The sequence below is a fragment of the Sus scrofa genome, chromosome 6 (assembly GCF_054392235.1).
Source record: "Sus scrofa isolate SSC_HxYL_T2T_F1_AM1 chromosome 6, Sscrofa_HxYL_maternal_Yorkshire_Landrace_v2.0, whole genome shotgun sequence".
Classification (NCBI taxonomy): Eukaryota; Metazoa; Chordata; class Mammalia; order Artiodactyla; family Suidae; genus Sus; species Sus scrofa.
Genome location: NC_139388.1, coordinates 120,211,884 through 120,239,658, shown reverse-complemented (window position 1 = coordinate 120,239,658; position 27,775 = coordinate 120,211,884). Strand labels below are relative to the sequence as shown.

At 35.4% G+C, this 27,775-nt stretch overlaps 1 protein-coding gene across 7 annotated transcripts in view; it reads left to right on the top strand.

Annotated features, from left to right (window-relative positions):
* The window catches only part of TRAPPC8 (trafficking protein particle complex subunit 8), a 91,621-nt gene that overhangs the window by 43,468 nt on the left and 20,378 nt on the right, over positions 1-27,775 (top strand). For 4 of the 7 annotated variants that reach the window (XM_021096212.2, XM_084964415.1, XM_021096211.2 and 1 more), the window contains 9 exons: positions 704-812; positions 2,233-2,427; positions 3,130-3,260; positions 6,746-6,820; positions 7,315-7,441; positions 10,276-10,430; positions 18,280-18,722; positions 24,238-24,385; positions 27,364-27,460. In XM_021096212.2, coding sequence (XP_020951871.2) covers positions 704-812; positions 2,233-2,427; positions 3,130-3,260; positions 6,746-6,820; positions 7,315-7,441; positions 10,276-10,430; positions 18,280-18,722; positions 24,238-24,385; positions 27,364-27,460 — 1,480 coding nt within the window. Of the gene's footprint in view, positions 1-703; positions 813-2,232; positions 2,428-3,129; positions 3,276-6,745; positions 6,821-7,314; positions 7,442-10,275; positions 10,431-18,279; positions 18,723-24,237; positions 24,386-27,363; positions 27,461-27,775 lie in introns of those variants that run through there. The other 3 variants (XR_014807821.1, XR_014807820.1, XR_014807819.1) reach the window with 1 other exon arrangement.

Genomic DNA, 27,775 nt, shown 5'->3' with positions numbered 1-27,775 from the left:
TATTCCAGTGAACATTTAATTTGTGCCTGTACTTGGAATCTTAAAAAAAAAGATGCCTTGGGCTTTCTGGACTCTTTCTTCAGTATATATTTTTGAATTGTTACTGATTTTATGATGTATTGGGTCATCTCACCGTTCTTTGGGAAAGTACATTCTTCTCTTTTTCCTATGAAAGATGGGGAGGTATGGATCTGTAGACTATTATGATGTAATGCAGAAAAATTAATAGGAAGGAAAAATACTTCACTGAGATAGGAGGTAAATTTGAAACATTGTTTTGTGGAAAAAATGGAAAGCTATGATTTTTTTCTCAGATTTTTTTTCCTCAAGGCCCACGAATAGTGACTATTTTACACATATTGAGTATTTTATCTGTCTTGCAAAATATACTTTTTAATTTGAAGTCACATGGGTTAGAATTTTGCCAGATAGATGCTATAACAAGTCACAGGAAGTAAAATACAGTTTGGAGGTTTAACATCCAGAGAGAGCTAACTAGTTGAGCAACTTTACAGAGAGTCTCTTGGACCAGAATAAATGATACCTAGAGTTCTTTCCAGTTATAAAACTTTATGGCTCTCACATATGAAGTAAAACTAGTAATTCTTAATATTCTTGCTTGTATATTAAAAAAAATGAGGACGTGCATTTGAAGATAATGGAGTTTTCTCAAAAATTCTTTTTTCTTTCATATTTCTCTTAGAATGTAAGTCAGTTATCACCAGATGGTCCTTTACCACAGCTTCCTTTACCATATATTAACAGTTCAGCCACACGGGTTTTCTTTGGCCATGACAGACGACCAGCAGATGGTTAGTAAAGTTTTATTTGGCTTTGTTACCAAGTGACTATTTTTTTAAACTTTTTCATCTTTCTCCGTTTAAAAAATAATGTTTAGTTGTTAAAGAATATTTGAAAATAAATAACTATACTATATATCATCCTGACACCTGAACTTCAGTGTTTTTCCTTTCAGCCTTAAAAACTAAAACAATAACAAAATTGCTGTTATTATAAAATGGCTTTTCTTATATATAAAGAATGTTTATGTAGAGTGTTCATGTTATTACATAATCTTGGTAAACACTTTCAATAGTTGTAAGATACTCCATTCAGTGCATATAAAGTATTTTAACATTTGCTTATTATATAGTTAGACTGTTTCCCTCTTTTTGCTTATATAAAATCAAGTTGTAATGGGCATCTTTGTGGATAAAACTCATATTAACTTTTTATTATGGAAAACTTCAAATGTAAACAGAAGAAGAGAATAGTTGCCAATATTCTGCTGTTCTTGTTATAAGACTTTTTAGAATTATCTTCCTTAGCATCGAGTCTTAGAATAGCAGTACTGCATATTAAAGCTCTTGATGCATGTTAAACTTTGTAATTTTAAGCATTCTTAATTGGAGCTTAATATATGCCTCCTTGGGATCTAATGTAGTATTATATTAAAAATATTAGGATGCTTGTAGCAGCATTGTTTTTAATAGCAGAAAAAAAAAAGCAGGGAATGAATTCATACATTTTGGTATATTCATACAATGGTTTCATGCTGGTAGGACATGAGTGAACAAGTTCTACATGTTTCAGTGTGGATAATTACCCACAACATAAAGTTGAGTAAAAAATGTTGCAGAATGATGAATCAGATTAATTCCATTTATATAGATTTCAGACATAAAATGTATACACTCATATTTGGAAAGAAAAAGTGGATGTGCATTCACAGCTACATTTCAACTTTGGAATAGCTCTGGGAAGAAGTAGTGCCAGGGAGGAGATAAAGGAGAGATAGGATTGGGGAGGATGACGTAGAGGACATCTACTCTCTCTGTAACACTTTGGTAAAAATATTTGGGATCATACACAAAGTTGACATTTGTTAAATTTTCTTATACTAGTGTTTATTAAATTATTCTCCATGCTTTCTCTGTATATTTGAAGTATTCCATATAAAATTGTGGAAGATTAGGAAAATGTATTCTTTCAGAGCCAAGAGGGAAAGAACATTGATATTATAAGGTCCAATCTTATAATATCAAGATTATATTGATATATATAATCAAGGCTAGAAATAATAAGAGGATGTGTTTCTCTCAGATAATTGGAAATAGGCAAGAACATGTATATGTATTTATTTGGATACCATAGGTTTTTATTTGAAATATATTTCATCTGAAGGCAGGTGTTAATAAATATGTTTTTAATAGTGACACTTTTTTTTTGAAGGTGAAAAGCAAGCAGCTACTCATGTAAGTCTTGATCAAGAATATGACTCTGAATCCTCACAACAGTGGCGAGAACTTGAGGAACAAGTTGTGGCTGTGGTTAACAGAGGAGTAATTCCATCCAATTTCCACCCCACACAATACTGTTTGAATAGTTATTCAGATAACTCAAGATTTCCGCTTGCAGTTGTAGAAGGTGATATACTTTAATTATTATGCATGGTTTTTTTGTTTATTTTGCTTACAGTGTATTCAAGATAATTTTTTGCATGCCAGGTATGACTGGAAGCTGGGAACTGAAAGTAAATTGATTACTCATAGTTTAGTGAGCTGCATTTATAAGACCAAGCAATGAGGGCTTTAATACAGGAATATGCAGTGTGCTTTTTGGAGTATAGAAGAGAGAATAGCATTTTTTTTTTTTTTTTTTTTTTTTTTTTTGTCTTTTTGCTATTTCTTTGGGCCACTCCCTAGGCATATGGAGGTTCCCAGACTAGGGGTCGAATCAGAGCTGTAGCCACCAGCCTACGCCAGAGCCACAGCAACGCAGGATCCGAGCCGCTTCTGTGACCTACACCACAGCTCACGGCAACGCCGGATCATTAACCCACTGAGCAAGGGCAGGGACCGAACCCGCAACCTCATGGTTCCTAGTCAGATTCGTTAACCACTGCGCCACGACGGGAACTCCAGAATAGCATTCTTTAGTACAAAGAAATTGGGGAAGTTGTCTAGAGAAGGTGATCTAAAAACTGGATCCTGAATAAATGGACATGTACAAGGTGATAAAAGATAGTCTGTGCAGAACTGCAGAACTATGAAAGCAAGGTGGTTCGGAGAATTGAAGCCTACTGTGATGTGTGGTGTTTAATTATTAACTTAGGTCTTTCTTTTATAGAACCAATAACAGTGGAAGTGGCTTTTAGAAACCCTTTGAAGGTTCCACTTTTGTTGACTGATTTGTCATTGCTCTGGAAGTTTCAGCCCAAAGGTGTCAGTGGAGAGGATAATGAAGAAGTTAAAGAACTAGTAAGTTGTTAAAAGGTATTTGTAATAAGCATGTTTCAGTAATAGAATAATACCACTTCAGCTGCTTCTGTTCAGTGAGCTGAACTTAGTCTTTTTTATGCTTATTTTCCCTAGTTTCAAAAAGTATGATATATGCTAATTGTTGAAAATTGAGATTACAGAAGAATATAAGGAATAGAAGTAAAACTGTCTTCTCAGTATTTATTTCTTCCAGTTTTATTGAGAAATCACTGACATACAGCATTGTGTAAGTTTATATGGCATAATGATTTGATCTACATACCTCACAAAATGGTTATCATAGTTTTGGTGAGAATCTATCATCTCATAGATACAAGATTAAAGGAATAGAAAAAATATTTTTCCTGTGATGAGCACTCTTAGGATTTTCTCTCAGTAACTTTCATGTAACATACAGCAGAATCATATTTATTATGCTGTGCATTACATCTGTAGTACTTATTTATCTTTTAACTGAAAATTTTTACCTTTTGACTGCTTTCATCCAGTTCCCCCTTCCTCCCACCCCTCTGCCTCTGATAATCACTCGTTCCATATTTTTTTCTATGAGTTTTGTTCATTTGTTTTTTTGTTTTGTTTTTGAAGTATAATTGACCTAAAACACTGTGTGAGTTCCTGACGTACAACGTAGTGATTTGCTATTTCTGTACATTTCAAGAATGATCACTGCGAAGAAGTCTAGCTGTCATTTATCAACATACAAAGATGTTACATAGTTATTGACTATATTACCCACATTGTACATCTTGTGACTCATTTACTTTGCAGCTGGAAGTTTGTACCTTTTAATCTCCCTCACCTGTTTCTTTCTTCCTCCATCTTCCTCCCCTCTGGCAGCCACCTGTTTGTTCTCTGTATCTGTTAACTATTAATGTTTTTTTATGTTTGTGCATTTGTTTCTTAGGTTCCATTCTTCTCAGTATTTAGAAATAGTTAACACTTACTTTATGTCTTTCTAATCATTTCCATTTGTATGTTTTCCCCTCATGTATGGAATTCTCTTATATTATGTATGTTGTTTTTTCCATTCTGTGTTAATTTATATGCACATTTTGATATTAAAGTACATTAATATTTTATTTTTGCGTAATATTCCGTTACATGAATGATCTGTAGGCTGTAGTCTTATCTCTCCATTGGTAGTTGTTTTGGAAGTTTTCATTTGTTTACTATCGTAATTCAGTGGTGAAAATTTGAGTACATAGTTTTTATCCTGATTACTTCTGTAGGAGAAATTCCTAGGCATGAAATTAGAACATTTTAGGGAATGAATATTTTAATACTCTTGATTTCCTAAAAATCATACTAACAAGCTTTGCACTAGCATCATATGGGGTAGGTAACTCATCTTTGCAAGATTAAGTATTCTTTTTTTTTTAAATTTTTTCTTTTTAGAGCCTCACCCATGGCATATGAAGGTTCCCAGGCTAGGGGTCGGTCGAATCACAGCTGTAGCAGCTAGCCTAGGCCTCAGCCACAGCAATGTGGATCCGAGCTGCGTCTGCAGCCTCCATCACAGCATGGGCAATGCTGTATCCTTAACCCACTGAGCAAAGCCAGGGATCAAATCCACGTCCTCATGAATACTAGTCGGGTTCGTTAACCACTGAGCCATGGTGGGAACTCCAAGTATTCTTATTTATAAAAAAAAAAAATTTTGATTTTATAGGTTGAAAAATGCCATCTTACTATTTTATTTTCCATCTCATTGATTTCTAGTAAAGTCGAAGTTCTTATATTTATATTTCTTCTGTCAATAGTCTGTGTATATATTTATCTTTTTCTCTTCTTATTCATGCCTTTAATAAGTGCTCTGTATATTAAAGATAGTTATTTTTGAAACAGGAGTTTTTGTTATCAAGCTGAATGTAACCAGAAATAACTTGAACAAATACAGTTTTTTTTTTTACTTGTTTATTCATCAGTATCTATTAATGTAACTTTAACTTCTTTATATTACCTTGCTATATGCTTTAATAATGTAGTAAAAATTATTTTTAAAGTGGGAAATATCCCAACATTTTGGTACTGATTTATGAAGGGAGAACTTGAAAAGAGATGTCTGTTACACAAACTTTAAACTATTTCTCTACAGAGTTCCCGTCATGGCGCAGTGGTTAACGAATCCTACTAGGAACCATGAGGTTGTGGGTTCGATCCCTGCCATTGCTCAGTGGGTTAACGATCCGGCATTGCCATGAGCTGTGGTGTAGGCCGAAGATGCGGCTCGGATCCCAAGTTGCTGTGGCTCTGGCATAGGCCAGCAGCTACAGCTCCGATTCAACCCCGAGCCTGGGAACCTCCATATGCCGCGGGAGCGGCCCAAGAAATAGCAAAAAAAAAAATATATATATATATATATAAATAAAGAAACTATTTCTCTTGAAGCACTTTATTTTTTTTGAAAGATTGCCTTATTAAGTTTTAAGTCTTACTGCTCAAATTCATTGGAAACATTTTGATTATTTATACTCATTGGGAATACTTTTGAAAGGTTGAGGTTTCTCAGGCTCTATTCTGACTTGAATTTTAGCAATCTCAGTAATTTTTCTAATGTTTTCTGGATACCTGGAATGCAAATTAGAAAAGGGTATGAATTGTTCACTCTTGGAAAAGCTTTTTTAAAAGATCTATTAATTTTTTAAAGTGTATTAGTCTGTAAAAGATACCAGGTTTTAAAGGAGGTTTATGAAGGTTAAGTGAAAATTTTCATAGCATATAACGAAGTTGCACTTTTTTCTATGAATTTCAAACTCTTTGGGTTTCTTCATGAGTTTCTACTGGTGATGGACTAAGATGCTGAACTGGAATTTAGAGAAACGCAATTTTTATTTTTTGTGTCAAATAACTAATTTCACGGTTGAAGTTCCTCTTAAACGGAATTTATGTGGATCAGGTTTACCTAAGTGTGAGCCAATTAGTTCTGCTTTGTTAAATGACCAGAGACCACAGTCTCTTACATCATTGATTTGAAAGAGACAGGACTTTTTTGCTGTCCCACTGCCCTTATTGTCCACCAGTCTTATGTATCCAGCTTAAGTGGTCATTACTTTTTCTATGTATGATTAGCCAATTTGGAAAAAGAGCTGAATAGAATAAAAGATAAAAAAAATTGCTCTTATTGAAAGATTAAGTTAAATGGCCATTTTGGCCATTTTTGACAATGAGCAAGTGAACTTTATTGAAGTTTTATTATCTGGATGGCTGCGATTTTGAGTAGATCATTTATCCTCTGAAGTTGAGCTGTACTGAATGAAATGAAAATAAAATATATCAAGTGCCTATTACTGCATAACTTTACTCCAGGTGTGACACAAAGTGCTTTGCATGTTGCTTAGCATATAGTAAAAACCTAATAAATGATAACTATAATTATTGTTCTTAAGTAATGATATATAGAAATGTTCATACACTGGTACTTTATTCATTAGAATGTATATTTTACAAAATAATTTACTTTTCAGGTAAAAGGTGAATCTGAAATGATTGGAACTGAAGTTATTACAGAATTCTTAATTAATAGTGAAGAATCTAAAGTGGTAATTACTTTATATTTTTCTGTCACACCTTTCTAAAAGTAAGATGAAACATTTTAAAAATCAATTTATTCAGTTTGTTTTATCATCCAATTTTCTTAAAAACTAAAATTTAGAAGATTAGGTAACTGTAATTGCATAAGAGGAAATTAGTTGGGAAAGTAGGTTTGCAGTACTCTTTGGTTTACTAATTTCCTAAAAAAGCCTGTGAAAAGTTTTTGCTTTCTTCTTGGGATCAGTGTGGTAATTTCATATGATACTTGGTTGACCAGAATATTTTGATTTTTATTAACAAAAATAATATATTTATTTAGGCCTGTAATTGTTGAATTTAGAAAATTCCTTTTGAAGAAAATACTTCTCAAAAGAGAAATAAGTTGATAATTTAAAAGTTTGGGTCATTAGTTTATATTTCTGCAACATTACAGATTGTAGGTATTGTGTTATTTAAGATATTATGCAAAGGATTAATAAGAGTGGCTTAAATATCTCCACAGGCGAGACTAAAGCTCTTTCCCCATCACATAGGGGAGCTGCATATTCTGGGAGTTGTTTATAATCTTGGCACAATTCAGGGCTCCGTGACAGTGGATGGCATTGGTGCTCTTCCTGGATGTCACACAGGTAAAGCTATAGCATTGCTAAACAATTAGAAACATTTAATAATTAAATCTCCATTGAGTAAAACGAATGAAAATAAAGTATTTAAAAATAGGTTTAATATACTTTTAATAAGGCCTTTAATCAGATGAAAGAATGAATAATATGAATTATTTTTAGCTCCTGCCAGTGCTTCAGAAATAAACAACTTTATTCCCTTCTAATGTATTTTCTTTTGGTAATTCTTAGGTTCTACATATATGTTTTTCTTTTTTTTAATTTAACCAAATTTAGTAAATTCCAACTAATATATTCTAACCATTCATCAATCTCAAGATGTCTACTGCCAATACAAAAACTGTCTCAGTATATTCAATATTTTGAATATTGTCTATTTATAAAAACGTAGAGCAAATAAAGACCAGTGTTTTCACATCATTGAGTGTGAAACACCTTAAATTTTGGCATCTATTTTGCGAAGAGAATAGGATTGAGCTTTAGTGTTAACCTGATATTCTTGGTTCCCCAAATGATATGATTTATGTTTTTGAGAAGTACAAGTACCAGATATATGTTTAACATGGTTTACCTTTTTTTTCCCCTTTAAATTCAGGGAACTTTTCTAGAACTAGCATTATCTTGTAATTGTTATATGTGGTTATTTGAGTTTAACTTGACAAGATGTTAGGGAGAGAGTTTACTATATAATCGCTCATTTCCATCTCTTCATTTTAGTAGCTAAGTCCTTATTTTTAAAAAAACAAATTGATAGGCATTGGCAGATTCAAATTTAGCATTTATAAAAGCTGATTATTAATATTGGAAAATCTTTAGGGAACACTTGGAAAATTTGTTGGGTTTTTTTTTTTTTTTCCTTTTTAGGGCCACACCTGCAGCATATGGAAGTTCCCAGGCTAGGGGTCAAATCTGAGCTGTGGCCCTACGCCATAGCCACAGCCACAGTAATCTCAGATCCAAGCTGTGTCTGTGACCTACACCACAGCTCATGGCAACTCCAGATCCTTAACCCACTGAACAAGGCCATGGATTGAACCCACGTCCTTGTGGATACCAGTCGGGTTTATTGCTGCTGAACCACCATGGGAACGCCATGTTGGTCCTTTAACCTTCAGTTATTTCTACTTGCCTGTGTATCTAGGATAATTTCAATAAAACATTTTTAAAATAGTATACAGAAGTAGAATGAATCCATAAGAATTCAAAAATTATAAAGAAAAAATTGACATTAAAATTGAGTATGGTATTCTGCATTTTATTTATTTATTTATTTTGTCTTTTGTGTTTTTTTTAGGGCCAAACCCTCGGCATACGGAGGTTCCCGGTCTGATCGGAACTACAACTGCTGGCCTATACCACAGCCACAGCAACGCTAGATACTTAACCCACTGAGCAAGGCCAGGGATCGAACCTGCCTGCAACCTCATGGTTCCTAGTCAGAGTCGTTTCCGCTGTACCACAATGGGAACTCTGGTATTCTGCATTTTAATACTGTGTGTGTAAATCTTGGTTCATTGACGAGCACTGGACAAGTTTCTTTTATATATATCTTGCTAATTTTTGAATATTTTAAGTACATTAACTGAGTATTGAGAATTTTTTGCAACTCTTTTCTTATCCTACTTGTACCTACCTAGGATGTTCGTCTAGGTAAAAGTTATGGTTGTCAATAAAATATAGGTAATTGCTTCATTTAGCGTCCATATATAGGTATGACATAATAATTTATGTACTTTATGACATTAGTGGCAGGAGAACCTGAGTTAATTATTAAAACAAATTACGTCTTATAAGCAGAATTTTTATGAAGTTTTAGTGTAGTTCATTATTATGTAAAATGCTAATAAGCATCTGGATGAATTGAAGTATGTCTGATCTGGGACTGTCACGGTGCCTTCAGCACACTAACGGGATACTTATTCCTGCAAGAAGTGTAGTGTGGAGTTCCCATCGTGGCGCAGCAGAAACAAATCTGACTAGGAACCGTGAGGTTGCAGGTTCGATCCCTGGCCTCGCTCAGTGGGTTAAGGATCTGGTGTTGCCGTGAGCTGTGGTGTAGGTCGCAGGCGTAGCTGAGATCTGGCATTGCTGTGGCTGTGGTGTAGGCTGGCAGCTATAGCTCTGATTAGACCCCTAGCCTGAGAAGCTCCATATGTCACCGGTGCGGCCCTGAAAAGCGAAAAAAAGCAAAAAAAAAAAAAAAAGAAATGTAGTTGTATACCCTAGGTTTTTTCACACCTGCATGTACTGCTTAGAAACCTTTGGAAAAAGGCATGAATATTAAATGAGTTTTAAGTTTGAGATTAAAAATCTTTAATTTTCTTTGTGCAATCTATTGAGAAGATGCAGTTATTTGTAATCCAGAAATAATTCAAATTAGTGTGTGTGTATATATAAAGTTTATATATATATATATGAATATGAGTAAAAGTGAAAAGTTGACCTATTCAACATTGTAGAATATTTTTTCCTCTGAAAATAGGTCTTTTCTTAGTCTGAATCAAATTATAGGTCCCACCAAAGCTATTCTCTCAGATCTTTTTGGTTTATCATCTCATTATGGTTAAATACCAGTTTCAAAAAACTTCCTATTTAGTGATGTGTAGTCCTACTGCAAGGTAAGTAAATCCTTATGAAATGAGAACTTAAGCAGTATACAATAGAGGTGATTAAACATGAAAATAAAATATGCTAAATTATTTGATTAACCATGTTAATCAGTAATTGTCTAAAATTTTTCTACAAATAATCTGAAACCTATAGAATGCATATATTCAAGCTAAATTGATATCAGTTAACATACCAAATTATTTTAGGGCATCAATTGTTTTTTATTTCAGGAAAACATTCCTTGAGTATGTCAGTCCGAGGGAGACAGGATTTAGAAATTCAAGGTCCTCGACTTAACAACACAAAAGAAGAGAAAACATCTATTAAATATGGTCCTGATCGACGTTTAGATCCCATAATCACTGAGGAAATGCCACTATTGGAGGTATTTCACTTTTTAAAATTTCATGGACTTAATAATTGATCTATAAGGTGAGATGATACTTTGGTAAATTAATTTTAGACTTTGAGATAATTGATATGTTGAACCAAACTTTTAAATTATTGTTAAGCTAGTGTTAAATAGATACAATTCACAAAGATAAGGTTATCATGCAAATTGGCATTTAGTCACAGACAAGTTATAAGATATAATCCTCAAAATATTTCTGGAAGTTGGGAGAACACTTCTGAAAGAACACTTTGGTTGTTATTAAAACCAATGATTCTTTTTCAGTAATATGTAAAAATAATATAAGAAATAATTCTTGTAAAAATTTAAGCAATATGAAAAATTTAGCAGTATAGATAAGCATATGAATAAAAGCAATATTCCCTTCACTTTCTTTGTATCCCACCCTGTCCTACTTCTCATGCCATATGTATTCAATGTCTTTTAGTTGCAAAAGGTAGAAACTGATGCTAGGTAGCATATGCCCCAAAATAGAAAATAATGTTATTTAGTTTGAAGGACTTTGGAATATCTCATGGAAACTGAGGTATCATAGAACATCTTGTCCCAAAAAAGAATAAGGACTTAGCAGCTCTGGGGAATTTGGCAGCAAATGTTTGTAAAGCCTTTAGAAAGCATTGCCTTTAGTATGATCTTAGTTTAACAACTTCTGGTCTCTATGGGAGTTCCTGTCATGGCTCAGTGGTTAACGAATCCGACTAGGAACCATGAGGTTGGGGGTTCCATCCCTGGCCTTGCTCAGTGGGTTAAGGATCTGGCGTTGCCGTGAGCTGTGGTGTAGGTTGCAGAAGTGGCTCGGATCCCTCGTTGCTGTGGCTCTGGTGTAGGCCGGCAGCTACAGCTCTAATTCGACCCCTAGCCTGGGAACCTCCATATGCCGAGGGAGCGGGTCTAGGAAAGGCAAAAAAAAAAGAAGACAAAAAACAAACAAACAAACAAACAAAAAAACAACTTCTGGTCTTTATGCTGCATCACTACAAATTTCTAGTTTTTAAGAGAGAGATCTGACCTACCCTGAATTAGATATCTATCTGAGGCCAATATCAAGGCCTTGTAGTTTAAGTGTGAACCCTGGAAGGATGTTTTTCCTCCTCCATACTCAAATTTCCCGAGTAGGCACCTTCAGAAAGTGACAATGAGAGCAAATTGATGTTTCTCCTTTCAGACCTTTTATTATACACTTGTCTTTTTAGTATTAATTCTGCACATTTTAGCCAGTGACTTGCTTTTTGTCCTTAACAATATAACTTGGTCTTTGTTTTCATTCAGTACAAATTCTTTAACAGCTACATATGGTATTCCTTTATTTAGATATGTTGTAATGTATTTTAATCACTTAGGTATGATAGGTGTGGTTCTAGTTTCTTATCATTACTAATAGTTTTGCAGTAAAAATCATTATGTATATATTTTGTCCATGTTCTAGTTTAGACTTTTAGAAATGGAATTATTGGGTCAATTTTGCAATATGCTACGAAATTATCCTAAGTAGGGCTGTAGTAATTGGGCACTTTTCTTCAGAATTAAAGTGCCCATTATTTCACATCTATGACATACTGGATATTATCAGTTTGTTTTTTTAACTTTTGTAAATCAGGCTGGTGAAAAATGGCATTTCTCTGATAACTGATAAGATTGGTCAACCTTGGTATTTTTTTTGTCCATATGATTTTTTCTTTCATATATCCAAATGATTCCTTTTAGTTGGGTGTATTTCCTTTTTCTCATTGGGTGATTTTTATGTGTACTAATCATATACATGTAGTGGTGGAGTAGGGAACATTCTCATGAAAACGGTGATGTGTGTGTTTGTTGAGAGAAAGGTATTGTTGAGAAAGGTACTGCCTGGGTTCTGCCCAGACTTTATACTTGCTTAATTATGTTGTGTTTAAGGAGTTGTGTAGGGCAAATAAAAGACTTAAATTGACTTCAGTGCTAGTTTATGGTTGATAAATATTTGTACGTATTTTAATTCAAATTGGTATCGTTCACCATTTTAAGGTTTTTAACTTGCATGAAATCATGTCTGATAGTCTTCTACTTGGTTTCTTCTAGGTTTTGTATTACAGAGACTTACATAGTCAAAACTTTTATATTTCGTTTTTTAATGTCTTTTTTTAAATACAAATGAAAATACTCTTCTGATTGTTGAAGGGTACAGGTCAAACTTTGCTTCTAGTCCTAATTACCATTAATATTGGCAACTCATGATGGCTCTTTCTAATATACTGATAGGCTAAAAGTATCCATACCTGTTAAATTTCTGCATGATGCCTATTCTCCTGGACATTTTCTTTTCTCTTTTGGTGTCAGTACTATACTCTTGCTTTATCATCTTTTTTTTTTTTTTTTAATCTAGCAAGCCAAGGCCTTACAATTTTTAATTTTTTTTCTTATACTTACACCACTTTTGACCAGGTTTGTCAGGTTCCCACATAAAGGCATTGGAATTTTATTAGGATTGCATTGCCATAGGTAGGATTTTTGAGGCAGAAGATGAATTGGTATCCAATGTTATTTTAGGGCTATTCAATACCATTGTAGTTTTTTGGGGGGAGGGGGCTGCACCCGTGGCATATGGAAATTCCCAGGCTTAAGGGTTGAATCAGAGCTGCAGCAGCTGGCCTATGCCCCAGCCACATCAATGCCAGATCCAAGCTGCGTCTGTGATATACAACACAGCTCATGGCAATGCCGGATCCTTAACCCACTGAGCAGGGCCAGGGATTGAACCTACATCCACATGGATACCAGTTGAGTTTGTTACCACAGAGCTACAACGGGAACTCTGATACCACTTTAATTTAGAAGTCATTAACTAATAAACATTTTAAATGGGAATTTGTTAGAGCTTACTTGCAAAAGGGGAGATTCTGATCTCTGGTTAAAGTTGCAAGATAAATCAGTAGAGAATACCAAAATACTCATTTTTGTAGGTTCTACTAGCTTATGATTTTTATTTTACTATGTCAGTTAAATGTTTTCAGTTATTAAGATTGTTAAATGTACCGGTGGTTTTTAAGTGCCATGCTTCTCAGGCACATATTGTTAATGGATAGAGTTCAGCATTTTGGCCTCTGTCTAAGCCCAGCTCTAATTAACTGATCTTGGAAAGTTTGTTCACTTATATAATGAAGTAAGTTGAACCAGATGGTGGTTTTTATTTAGAGTTTGTAATTCTTTTTTAAAAATTTAACTTTACATTGGAGTATAGTTATTTACAATGTTGTGTTCGTTTCCGGTGTATAGCAGAGTGGTTCAGTTATATGTATACATATCCCTTCTTTTTTCAGATCCTTTTCCCATGTAGGTTATTATGTGCTGTACAGTAGCTCCTTGTTGATTATCTATTTTTATTAGTTTAAGTATAGTTAATTTATAATGTGCCAATATCTGCCGTATAGCAAAGTGACTCAGTCCTACATATATATGTACACATTCTTTTTTAATGTTATTTTCCGTCATGGTTTATGCCAGGAGACTGGATATAATTCCCTGTGTTACACAGTAGGACCTTGTTATCTATCCATTCTAAATGTAATAGTTCGAGACTACTAACCCTAACATCCCAGTCCATCCCACTCTCTCCCCTCTCCCCCTTGGCAAGTCACAAGTCTGTTCTCTATGTCTGTGAGTCTGTTTCTGTTTTGTAGATAGGTTCTTTTGTGCCGTATTTTAGATGCCACATGTAAATGATATCATATGGTATTTGTCCTTCTCTTTCTGACTTCAGTTAGTATGATAATCTCTGGTTGTCTGTGTTGCTGCTAATAGCATTATTTCATTCTTTTTTATTGCTGATTATTTTATATGTAGTAGTGTGTATATGTTAATCCCAAACTCCCAGTGCATCCCCTCCCTCTGCCCCTTTCCCTTTTGGTAACCATAAGTTTGTTTTGAAGTCTGTGAGTCTGTTTCTGTTTTGTAAATAAGTTCATTTCTATCTTTTTTTTTTTTTTAAATTCGACATAGAAATGATATCATATCATATTTGTCTTTTTCTGTCTGCCTTACTGCACTCAGCATGATAATCTCTAAGTCCATCCATGTTGCCACAGATGGCATTATTTCATTCTTTTTTAAATATTCCATTGTATATATTTACCACATCTTCTTTATCTTCCCTCTTTTGATGGACATTTAGGTTGTTTCCATGTCTTGGCTGTTGTAAATAGTGCTGTAGTGAACTTTGGGGTGTATGTATCTTTTTGAATTATGGTTTTCTCTGGATAGATGCTCAGGAGTGGGACTTCTAGGTCATATGGTAGTTTTGTTTTTAGTTTTTCAAGGAACATCCATACTGTTTTCCATAGTGGTTGTACCAATTTATCTTCCCACTAGTAGTATAGGAGAGTGAACCAGATGATACTTGACTTTTAAGTTCTCTTTAACAGTCTTTAAATTTACATTCATCTTGTTTTTGATACTGCTGGTTCTATACTTTGCTTCTTGAATACTATAGTGTTTTATTTTTCAAATTTTATTGTTATAGATGCCATTCTCCCTTAAGAGGATATTTTAAAGCAGAGGACTTCCTATTCTACATAACAACTGTACATTCACTTTTTTTTTCAAAATCACCAAGAAAAAATATTTTGATTTAATTTAACTTAATTATATAATAAGATTTTAACAAGCAAATCTCTTGTATGGCAAAACATACATGAGCAAAGAAAAAAGATAAATGAAAACCTGGAAAATAATCACAAAGAGTTGATATAGTGCAGATTTAGTTAGAGGCCTTTTCTATGAGTTCTTTGTGTTGTTTGGTTTCCTAATATGAGTTTCATTTCATCTTTCATGTATTCAGGCACATCCATAAGTTGACACTTTAAGTTTCGAGTTTTTGTTTCTTCAGTGTGGGAATCTAAAGAAAATCGTCAAGTAGTCTAAGTATAATATATGTCCAGATTTTATCTATTGGTAGTAGCTGGACTTCAAGGTATAGATGGAAGCAGTTTATGCAGTACTTAATTTGTTCCTTAAACACTTTAAATTCTGTACGATATATCTGCATAAAATATTAGCAATGGGAATATTCTATGAATTTTTTTTGATGAACAATAGTAGACATCAATATTAGTAAAAAAAGAAATCCTAATGTCTGCAGATGGATTCTTAACCCACAGGAATTCCTTTTTTTTTTTTTTTTTTTTTAAACTTTTTGTTAGGAAAACTTTTTATAAAAAAACAGAAGATCAAGCTCCTTCAGGTTTCCACTGCATAGGCAGTGTGTTGTGTATATGTAGTTTATTCAGCCAGACTTTTGTGATAGACAGGTGTCTAATCACTTGCTGTTACAGCTAAAACCACAGTGACTAACGTTACGCATACCATGCATCATGTATATGCATATCACACATGCATCTTTAGGATAAATTAGAAGTATGATTCCTGGTTCCTGGCCTTATTTTTCATTTAAATTGGAAGCTGTCCAAAACATCAGCTGTTTCAAAGGACATTTAGTAACAATGCGTTTGAAGTAAAGGCTCCATATACTGATTCTCTTTAAAGAGTCAACATTGTATATTTAGTAAAATGTTTATTCTGAAGATAAATTGCATAATGTCCTACAAATGGTGTATCACTGGTCTTTTACTTATTCCATTACTCACCTCATTTTACAAGTGTTGCAGCCTTCTTTATAGTATCCAGGTGTCTGGGTGTGTTTTAGTGTGTGTTTACAGTACTCTATTTCACTTGTTACTCAGGCAGCTGTTTTTGATGTAACAAATCAAAATTCCTCACAAATTTTAGCTTATTTGACTAAGCTCATCAGCACCAGCTAATCAGTACACTGGTAGTGTCTTCAATATAATACTATACTTAGTTTATTTTTTCCTTTTTTTTTTTTTGCCACACCCATGGCATGTGGAAGTTCCCGGGCCAGGGATTTAACCCACACCACAGCAATGACCTGAGCTGTTGCAGTGACAACACTAAATCCTTAACCTGTTGTGCCACGGGAGAACGCCTCCTGTCTTCTTAATCTCTTGAATTAAGAAGTTTCGGGTATCTATGTTAATCCCTTGTTGTCTTACATCCATTTTTAAAGCCTCAGGTTTCTCCCAGTTTTATCTAATTTCTTAAGACTATGGCCATAATAAAGTCCCATTCAAACTTAAATTAAAAGACGCAGATATTTCTGCTGGCCTTTAATAACTCCTTTGGGACAGCCAGCTATAACTTCATTCCTCATACTGTTGCCTTTATATTCCTCCTTTTTTAAATGTTGTCAGTGTATTTCTGACATTTACACTTGTGGGTCTTTTAAATAAAAATGACCTAATTGATGATTTTGTTAGCCCATATTTGTAACTCTTTGGTACAGGTCCGTAATCCCTTATCTGAAATTCTTAAGCCAAGCTGATTTTTTTTTTTTTTTTTGTCTTTTGTCTTTTGTTGTTGTTGTTGTTGCTATTTCTTGGGCCGCTCCCGTGGCATATGGAGGTTCCCAGGCTAGGGGTCAAATCGGAGCTGTAGCCACCGGCCTACGCCAGAGCCACAGCAACGCGGGATCCGAGCCGCATCTGCAACCTACACCACAGCTCACGGCAACGCTGGATCGTTAACCCACTGAGCAAGGGCAGGGACCGAACCCGCAACCTCATGGTTCCTAGTCGGATTCGTTAACCACTGCGCCACGACGGGAACTCCCCAAGCTGATTTTTAAAGTCAGTTCTTTAAAAACTTTTTTAGAAATTGTGCATGTGTATGTGTGTGTTTACATCTAAAGTGTTATCTGGCTTGTTAGGTTTGTGGCAGCACCTTGTCATCAAGCACATTAATGTGGCTTTGTGAACCATATGAATATCACACTAAATGAGAAAGACTATAAAGAGCCTCCATTAGTCCGGTCAGGTGTTTTTTGAGGGGGTGCTACACCCATAGCATTGGAAGGGTGGGCCAGGGATTGAATCCATGCTGCAGTTGTGACCTGCACATAGCTGTGGCAATGCCAGATCCTTAACAAGCTGCACCACATGGGAAGATAAGGTTTTGCAAGATCAGTTTATGCTTCCACATGGGTTACTGAAAGCCTGAAGATGTTCAGAGCAATTGGGTTTTAAAACTATGGATATGGAATCATGCATTTGTACATTTTTCCCTTTTAAGACATATTGTATGTCTTTTTTCTTTCTTTTTTTTTTTGTCTTTTTGTTTCCTTTCTAGGGCTGCACCTGAGGCATATGGAGGTTCCCAGGTTAGGGGTCTAATTGGAGCTGTAGCCACTGGCCTATGCCAGAGCCACAGCAATGAGGGATCCAAGCTGCGTCTTGGATCTACACCACACCTCATGGTAATGCCAGATCCTTAACCCACTGAGCAAGGCAACCCATTGAATCTGCAACCTCATGGTTCCTAGTCGGATTTGTTAACCACTGAGCCACAACAGGAAGTCCGCGTGTCTTTTCGTTTTAATAATGTATAAATAGATAGTTGATATGTTTTTTAAGTTGAAAATATTAAGGGGTTTTCAACTGTTAATTGTTTAATTCATTTGACCATGTTAAATTACCTGCAGCTTCTCTTGTCTGTAATCTACACAGTTGTGAAAGTTTTGCCGATAGCTCTCTAGATAATGACCTTGTTCCTTCAATTCAGAACTTTGAAATCTGTTGCTGAGTAACACTGGTCTCTCTCATCTTTTTTTAAAAAAGTGAAATTCTTAATTGCCACATAATTGCCACATAACTCAGGGAGATATCAAAGAGAATTAATAAAATACTTGTAAACCTGTAGTAGAGAATTAAAGTGTTATTCGTTAGAGGTTCAGAATTCTTAACAGACAATATAATGGTATTTTTTCCCTCCAATGCAGGTGTTCTTTATACATTTTCCTACAGGGCTCCTCTGTGGGGAAATCCGAAAAGCATATGTAGAATTTGTCAACGTCAGCAAATGTCCTCTTACTGGATTGAGGGTTGTTTCTAAACGTCCAGAGTTCTTTACTTTCGGTGGTAACACGGCTGCTCTAACACCGCTAAGTCCCTCAGCCTCTGAGAACTGTAGTGCTTACAAGACTGTTGTGACAGATCCTACCTCTGTGTGTACAGCACTCACATCATCAGCTTCTTCTGTAGACTTTGGCATTGGCACAGGAAGTCAGCCAGAGGTGATTCCTGTTCCCCTTCCTGACACTGTTCTTCTGCCTGGAGCTTCAGTTCAGCTGCCGATGTGGTTGCGTGGGCCAGATGAAGAAGGTGTCCATGAAATTAACTTTTTGTTTTACTATGAAAGTGTTAAAAAGCAGCCCAAAATACGGTGAGTGTTAAAGAAAAAAAAAAAAACCTTTTAGACTTAACCTCTGTATTTAATATTCATCTATATTCCATTGTTTATTGACGAATTACCCCCTTCCAAATTATGTGTGAAGTTTATATCTGAGATTGTCCCTAATCTAAGTTTTGAGTAGCCAAAAGTGGGGAAAAAATTAAGCTACATTAAATGTTTTTCGTGCTTCTGTCTATAAACTTCATGATTCTTTGACACAGTTAAGTATTGTGGATAAAATTATCACATAATAGTGAAATTCACAAGTAGCATGTATTAACATAGAGTGTTATTTAGCATGAAGTCAACCTGCCTACAGTCATCCTCTTTAAAGAAAATTATTTTATTTTGCTTTTCTTTTTTCCTATTGCCTCCTCTCTTCACTCCCTGTCTTACCTCACAAAATATGTGTATTTGCAGAAGAGATGATTTGGGTGGTGTTGGGGGGATCTCTGAAGAAATCAAACCTAACCAACACAAGCGACAAGCATCTGTCGCCTCTGTATTGCACAGCAGAATAGTTTGTAATAATGCCATTTTCATTTTTACAAAATTAACAAGAAATAACTATGTTGGGAGTTCCTGCTGTGGTGCAGTGGGCTAAGAATCTGCAATGACTAGTAGCAATACTCATATCAGACAAAATAGACTTTAAAATGAAGAATATTTTAAGGGACAAAGAAGGGCATTACATAATGATCAAAGGATCAGTCCAAGAAGATGATATAACAATTTTAAATATCTACGCACCCAACATAGGTTCACTGCAATATATAAGGCAACTGCTAACAACCTTAAAAGGATAAATCGACAATAACACAGTCATAGTGGGGGACTTTAACACCTCACATACAGCAATAGACAGATCAACCAGACAGAAAATCAATAAGGAAACACAGGACCTGAATGATGTATTAAACCAGATGGACTTAATAGATATTTACAGACATTTCATCCAAAAGCAGAAGAATACACATTCTTCTCAAGTGCACATGGAACATTCTCTAAGATCGATTATATCCTGGGCTACAAATCCAACCTTGGTAACTTTAAGAAAATTGAAATCATATCAAGCATCTTTTCCAACCACAATGCTATATGACTAGAAATCAACAACAAGAAAAAAACTGCAAAAAACACAAACATGTGGAGACTCAACAACATGCTACTAAACAACTAATGGAACACTGAAGAAATCAAAGAGGAAATTAAAAAATACCTAGAAGCAAATGACAATGAAGATACGACACTCCAAAACCTATGGGATGCAGCAAAAGCCGTTCTAAGAGGAAAGTTTATAGCAATACAAGCCCACCTCAGGAAATAAGAAAAAGCTCAAATAAACAAGCTAACATTATATCTCAAGCAGCTCGAGAGAGAACAGACAAGACCTAAAGTTAGTAGAAGGAAAGAAATCATAAAGATCAGAGCAGAAATCAATGAAATAGAAATGAAAAAAATGATAGAAAAGGTCAATGAAACGAAAAGCTGGTTCTTTGAAAAGATCAACAAAATTGATAAACCCTTAGCCAGACTTATCAAGCAAAAAAGAGAGAGGACTCAAATCAACAAAATTAGAAATGAAAAAGGAGAAGTAATAACAGACATCACAGAAATACAAAGGATCATAAGAGACTACTATATGCAACTATATGCCAATAAAACGGAAAACCTAGAAGATATGGACAAATTCTTAGAAAAATACAATCTTCCAAGACTAAACCAAGATGAAATAGAAAAGATGAATGGACCAATCACAAGAACTGAAATTGAAACTGTGATTAAAAAACTTCCAACAGGAGTTCCCGTTGTGGCTCAGTGGTTAATGAATCCGACTAGGAACCATGAGGTTGTGGGTTTGATCCCTGGCCTTGCTCAGTGGGTTGAGGATCCGGCATTGCCATGAGCTGTAGTTGTAGCAGCAGCTACAGCTCTGACTCGACCCCTAGCCTGGGAACATCCATATGCCACAGGAGCGGCCCTAGGAAAGGCAGAAAAAAAAAAAAAAAAAAAAAACAAAACTTCCAACAAACACAAGTCCAGGACCAGATGGGTTCACAGGCGAATTCTATCAAACATTTAGAGAAGATCTAACACCAATCCTTCTGAAACTATTTCAAAAAATTGCAGAGGAAGCCACCAATTCTATGAGGCCACCATCACCCTGGTACCAAAACCAAAGATACCACAAAAAAAGAAAACTACAGGCCAGTTTCACTGATGAACATCGATGCAAAAATCCTCAACAAAATACTAGCAAACCGCATCCAACAACACATTAAAAGGATTATACATCATGATCAAGTGGGATTTATCCAAGGGATGCAAGGGTTCTTCAATATCCACAAATCCATCAGTGTGATACACCATATTAACAAACTGAAGAATAAAAACCATATGATCCTCTCAATAGACGTGGAAAAAGCCTTTGAGAAAATCCAACACCCATTTCTGATAAAAACCCTTCAGAAAGTGGGCATAACGGGAACCTACCTCAACATGATACAGGCCATATATGACAAACCCAAAGCAAACATCATTCTCAATGGTGAAAAGCTGAAAGAATGCCTGCTGAGATCAGGAACAAGACAAGGATGACTGCTCTCGCCACTACTCTTCAACATAGTTCTGGAAATCCTAGCCACAGCAATCAGAGAAGTAAAAGAAATAAAAGGAATCCAAATTGGAAAGGAAGAAGTAAAACTATCACTATTTGCAGATGACATGATATTATACCTAGAGAATCCTAAAGACTCTACCAGAAAACTGTTAGAGCTCATCCACGAATTTGGCAAAGTTGCAGGATATAAAATCAATACACAGAAATTGACGGCGTTGCTATGCACTAACAATGAAAGAGCAGAAAAAGAAATTAGGGAAGCAGTCCCATTTACCATCACATCCAAAAGAAAAAAATACCTTGGAGTAAACCTACTTAAAAAGACAAAAGACCTGTACTCTGAAAACTATAAGACACTGATGAAAGAAATCAAAGATGACACAAATAGATGGAAAGATATATCATGCTCATGGATTGGAAGAGTTAATATTATCAAAATGACTATACTACCTAAGGCAATCTACAGATTCAATGCAATCCCTGTCAAACTACCAAGGACATTTTTCACAGAACTTGAACAAAACATTTTAAAGTTTGTGTGGAAGCACAAAAGACCCAGAATAGCCAAAGACATCCTAAAAAAGAAAAATGGAGCTGGAAGAATCAGGCTCCTGGACTTCAGACTATACTACAAAGCAACAATCATCAAAACCACCTGGCACTGGCACCAAGACAGAAATAGAGATCAGTGGAAAAGGATAGAAAGCCCAGAATTCAACCCACACACCTACAGCCAACTCATCTATGACAAAGGAGGCAAGAATATACAATGGACAAAAGACAGCCTGTTCAGTAAGTGGTGCTGGGAAAACTGGACAGACACATGGAAAAGAATGAAATGAGAACACTCCCTAACACCATACACAAAAGTAAACTCCAAATGGATTAAAGACCTAGATAGAAGACCAGACACTATAAAACTCTTAGAGGAAAACATAGGCCAAACACTCTCTGACATAAATGACAGCAACATCTTCTCAGATCCACCTCTCAGAGTATTGACAACAAAAACAAAAATAAACAGATGGTACCTAATCAAACTTAAAAGTGTCTGCACAGCAAAGGAAACCCTAAACAACACAAAAAGACAACCCACAGAATGGGAGAAAATCTATGCAAATGAATCAACTGACAAGGGATTAATCTCCAAAATTTATGAACAACTTCTGCAGCTCCATACCAAAAAAACAAACAACCCCATCACAAAATGGGCAGAAGATCTAAACAGACAATTCTCCAAAGAAGACATACAGATGGCCAAAAAACACGTGAAGAGATGTTCAGCATCACTCATGATTAGAGAAATGCACATCAAAACTGCTATGAGGTACCACCTTACACCAGCCAGAATGGCCATCATCCAAAAGTCTACAAATAATAAGTGTGGGAGAGGGTGTGGAGAAAAAGGAACCTTATTACACTGTTGGTGGGATTGTACATTGGTGCAACCACTGTGGAAAACAGTATGGAGATGCCTCAGAAAACTAAATATAGAACTACCATTTGATCCAGCAATCCCACTCCTGGGCATCTATCCAGAGGAAACCATGACTCTCAAAGGCACATGTACTCCAATGTTCACTGCAGCACTATTTGCAATAGCCAGGACACGGAAATGACCTAAATGTCCATCGACAGAGGAGTGGATCAAGAAGAGGTGGTACATATACACAATGGAATATTACTCAGCCATTAAAAAGAACGAAATACCAGCATTTTTTGCAACATGGGTGTACCTAGAAACTATCATGCTAAGTGAAGTCAGCCGTACAATGAGATACCAACATCAAATGCTTTCACTGATATGTGGAATTTGAAAAAAGGCCAGACTGAACTTCTTTGCAGAACAGATGCTGACTCGCAGACATTGAAAAACTTATGGTCGCTAGAGGAGACAGTTTGAGGGGGTGGGGGGATGTGCTTGGGCTGTGGGATGGAAATCCTATGAAATCAGATTGTTGTGATCATTATACAAGTATAGATGTGATAAATTCATTTGAGTAATTAAAAAAAAAAAAAAAAAAAAGAATCTGCAATGGCTTGGGTTGCCGAAGAAGTACCAATTCCATCCCTGGCCTGGAAATTTCCATATGTTGGTGTGGCCATTAAAAAAAAAAAAAAAAAAGAAAAAAAAGAAATAGCTATGCTACATTGTAATGTTTAATGGAATGTTCAAAATATTTTGTGAAAGTTACTATGAGAACAAAATGATATAATTTTAAGAACAAGTACATTTTAGGTCCTTAATAAATGTTAATTCCCCTTAAGAAAATGATAGAAAAGCAGGGCAGTCCAGAAAGGCTTTGTGAAAGTTAGTGGTTAAACAAGTTCCCAAGGAAAGTAAAGATTTCAGAATTTGAATATCAAAGGGGATAGGCAGTAGAGTAGTGAGCATTCCAAGTAACTGTATATATTGAATGAAAACATTCAAGCTAGGAAATATAAACTGAGTACACTTAGCTTGGCTGCAGTGTAAAACATATGTAAAAGGGGAATAAACATTAAATTGTAAAGCTCCATTGTGGTGAGCCTTAAATGCTAGGTGAAAGTTTAGAATTTACTTGGTAGGCATTCATTAACTTTAGAACTGCTGTCAGAGAAGAGGCATAATCAAGACATGACTATATGACGATTATTTTCATGGATGGAGCAGAGAAAAAGCTTAAGAGTCAGAAAGACTAATAGTTTCCTTCCAAATTAATTAATTAATTATGAATAAAGAAGTGAATTAAAGTTAGGCTAACTAGATAATTTTACCTTATTGTGTTTGTTTTTTTATAGTGTAGATGGTCCTGAGAGTGATGAGGTTTTAAAAGCTTTATTTGGAATTAGAGAATCATAACACAGAGTGGTTCTTAGGTTAAATTTGTAATTTTTACTCTTTAGTCACAGAATATTGAGACACACAGCAGTCATTTGTACCAGTCGATCTCTGAATGTACGAGCCACCGTCTGCAGAAGTAATTCTCTTGAAGATGAGGAGGGCAGAGGAGGCAATATGCTAGTCTTTGTGGATGTGGAAAATACCAATACTGTAAGTTGGTTTAAAACTAAATGTTGTTTTTAATAATGGATTTTTTTTTTTCCTTCACAGGACAGCAAAAGCTAGGAATTTAGAATTGTTCACATAGAATAGAATGTGAAAACATGTTAATTCTTGATTTGCTTTGTAATTTTTTTTTTTTTTTTTTTTGGTCTTTTTGCCTTTTCTAGGGCCACTCCCATGGCATATGGAGGTTCCCAGGCTAGGGGTCTAATCGTAGCTGTAGCTGTCAGCGTTTGCCAGAGCCACAGCAGTATGGGATCCAATCCGCATCTGTGACCTACACCACAGCTCACGGCGACACCAGATCCTTAACCCACTGAGCAAGGCCAGGGATCGAACTCACAACCTCATGGTTCCTAGTCGGATTCATTAACCACTGAACCACGACGAGAACTCCTTGATTTGCTTTGTAATTTTATCCCTCAGTCTTTCAAATAAAAGAACATGGCGGCACTAACATATTATGTAATCGTATGGAATATAGCCATATACACCAGTAATTCAACCCAAAAGAGATGTCATATAGTGCTTTCTACTCTCACCATTGAGAATAGGTCTTTTGATGTAATTAAATTAAAAAAAAATTTTTTAATTTTAAGTTTTTATTTTTTTTAAAGTTTCTTTGTCTTTTTAGGGCTACACCTGTGACATATAGAAGTTCCTGGGCTAGGGGTTGAATCAGCTGCAGCTGCTGGCCTATGCTATAGCCGCAGCAACGTGGGATCTGAGCCTCATCTCTGCCCTACACCACAGCTCATGGCAATGCCAGATCCTTAACCCACTGAGCGAGGCCAGGGATCGAACCCAAGTCCTCATGGATCCTAATTGGGTTCGTTACGTCTGAGCCACAATGGGAACTCCCATACATTATTAAATTCGGAAGTTCTATTAGGATTTCACATTGAGTGCTAACTTGATAACCCTTTACTTATACTTTTCTCACCATACCATTTCCTTTATATTAAAGTATTTCAAACATTTTATCATTCTTGTTTTTGTCCTGTTAGTATCAGAATGAATATTCTTGAAGAAGGGAATAATATGATTAAATAGGGTTTTAGTTGAAATTCTCTGGCGGCTTGAGGGTTAACGATTCAGCATTGTTATAGCTGTGGTGTGGACTTAATTCCTGGCCCATGAACTTCTGCATGCCACAAATGCAGCCAAAAATAAATAAATAAAGTTAAAAAATAAAATAAAACGAGATCATAGCTTCAGATTGACCTAGTTTAGATACCTACTTGAAATATTACTTATTAATTCTGTGATGTCCTTTTCTTTTAGGTTCATAAATTTGTAAGAATACCTCTTTTTAGGATGTTTAAGATCAGCATCAGTGTGCTGATGCTTTTGTGATCTATCCCAAAAATCAGTATTTGTAAGAATTAGAAATTTTTAATTATTTCAAATAGCTCTTTTAAAAAAAAAAAAAAATTTTACGAGTTCCCATCGTGGCTCAGCGGAAACAGATCCAACTAGGAACCATAAGGTTGTGGGTTCGATTCCTGGCCTTGCTCAGTGGGTTAAAGATCCGGCGTTGCCATGAGCTGTGGTGTAGGTTGCAGATGCGGCTCGGATCTGGTGTTGCTGTGGCTCTGGTGTAGGCCAGCAGTAATAACTCCGATTAGACCTCTAGCCTGGGAACTTCCATATGCTGCTAGTGTGGCCCTAAAAGGACAAAAACCAAAACAAAACAAATTTTTATTAGAATGTAGTTGATTTATAATGTTTTTTCTCTACAGCAAGTGATCCAGTCGTACACAGTTCCCTGTGCTGTACAGTAGGGCCCCATTGCCCATCCAACCCAAATATAACAGTTTTTATCCAAAAACCCCAAACCACCCATCCATCCCACTTCCTCCCCCTTCCTCACTGGGAACCTCAAATCTCCCTTCCTTGGCTGTGATCTGTTGTTTTGTAGATAAGATCATCTGTGCCATATTTTAGATCCCTCAAATAAGTGAATATCATATGGTATTTGTCTTTTTCTTTCTGGCTTCCTTCACTTAGTATGAGAATCTCTAGTTCCAGCCATGTTGCTGCAAATAGCATTAGTTTGTTTTTTTTAAGGTCGAGTAGTATACTATTGTATGTATATACCATATCTTCTTAATCTGCTCATCTGTCAGTGGTCATTCAGGTTGTTTCCATGTCTTGGCTGTTTGGAATAGTGCTGCAGTGAATGTAGGGGGCGCACGTATCTTTTGGGGGGAGGGTGGGGGGAGGGTGGGTTTATAATGATTTTTATTTTTCACATTATAGATGGTTTACAGTGTTCTGTTTTCTATGGTACAGCAAGGTGATCTAGTGCATGTGTCTTTTTCAAGGAAAGTTTTGTCTGGATATATGCCCAGGAGTGAGATTGCAGGATCATATGATAGTCCTGTGTTTAGTTTTCTGAGGTACCTCCATACAGTTTTCCATAGTGCTGTACCAATTTATATTCCCACCAACAGTGAAGGAGGGTACTTCAAATTAGCTCTTGTTCAGGAGAATAAAACATATGCAATTTAAATAACTTTATGTATATTGGCTGTGTACTGGGATTCTTACTGTTTGGATTTTGCCCTGTTGGGATGGTGATAAAAAGATCAAAAGAAGTAAAAAGGAAATGCTACAGTTTTGATTACAAATTGACAACAGATAATTTTCGATATTTTAGATACTGCCAATAGCTCATTATAATAGATCCTAATAATTGAATGCCTTTCAGTATTTAAAAATTTGCCACTGGGAGTGCATTATAGTTAAATATATTTCTGGATAAGATGACAACTGTTTTAAGAAAGTTTATAGAGGGATTTAAGTAACTTAGATTTCTAAAATATATATTGTTGATTTACAAATAAAAATTTCATCTTATGTTAATTGATAGTTACTTTGGTAGCATGGTCTGAATATTGATCTCTTGAATATTCAAGGTTAGTACTCCTGAATCCTAAATGATGCTTATTTCTTTTGGATAGAGTGAAGCAGGTGTTAAGGAATTCCACATAGTACAAGTATCAAGTAGTAGCAAACACTGGAAGTTACAGAAATCTGTAAATCTCTCTGAAAACAAAGGTTTGTGCCTTTTTCCCTCTTCATAATAAATTCTGATATTGTCATTGGTTATTTTTTTTTTTTACAGAATAGTACCAGAATATCATAAGATTGTTGATGCCTTATAATGAACTTTTTAAAGCATTAAATTGTGCTTTCATTACGTGACTACGTGACTGTACATACCCATCTTAATCGATTCTTTTTATTCCATGTCTTTTCTATTCATATGTTGTTTTTTCTTTAAAAAAATTTAATTGTAAAACTCATGCCTGAATACATGGTGATCACTGTAAAAATTTCAAACAGTACAGAAACATATATTAGAATTGAAAG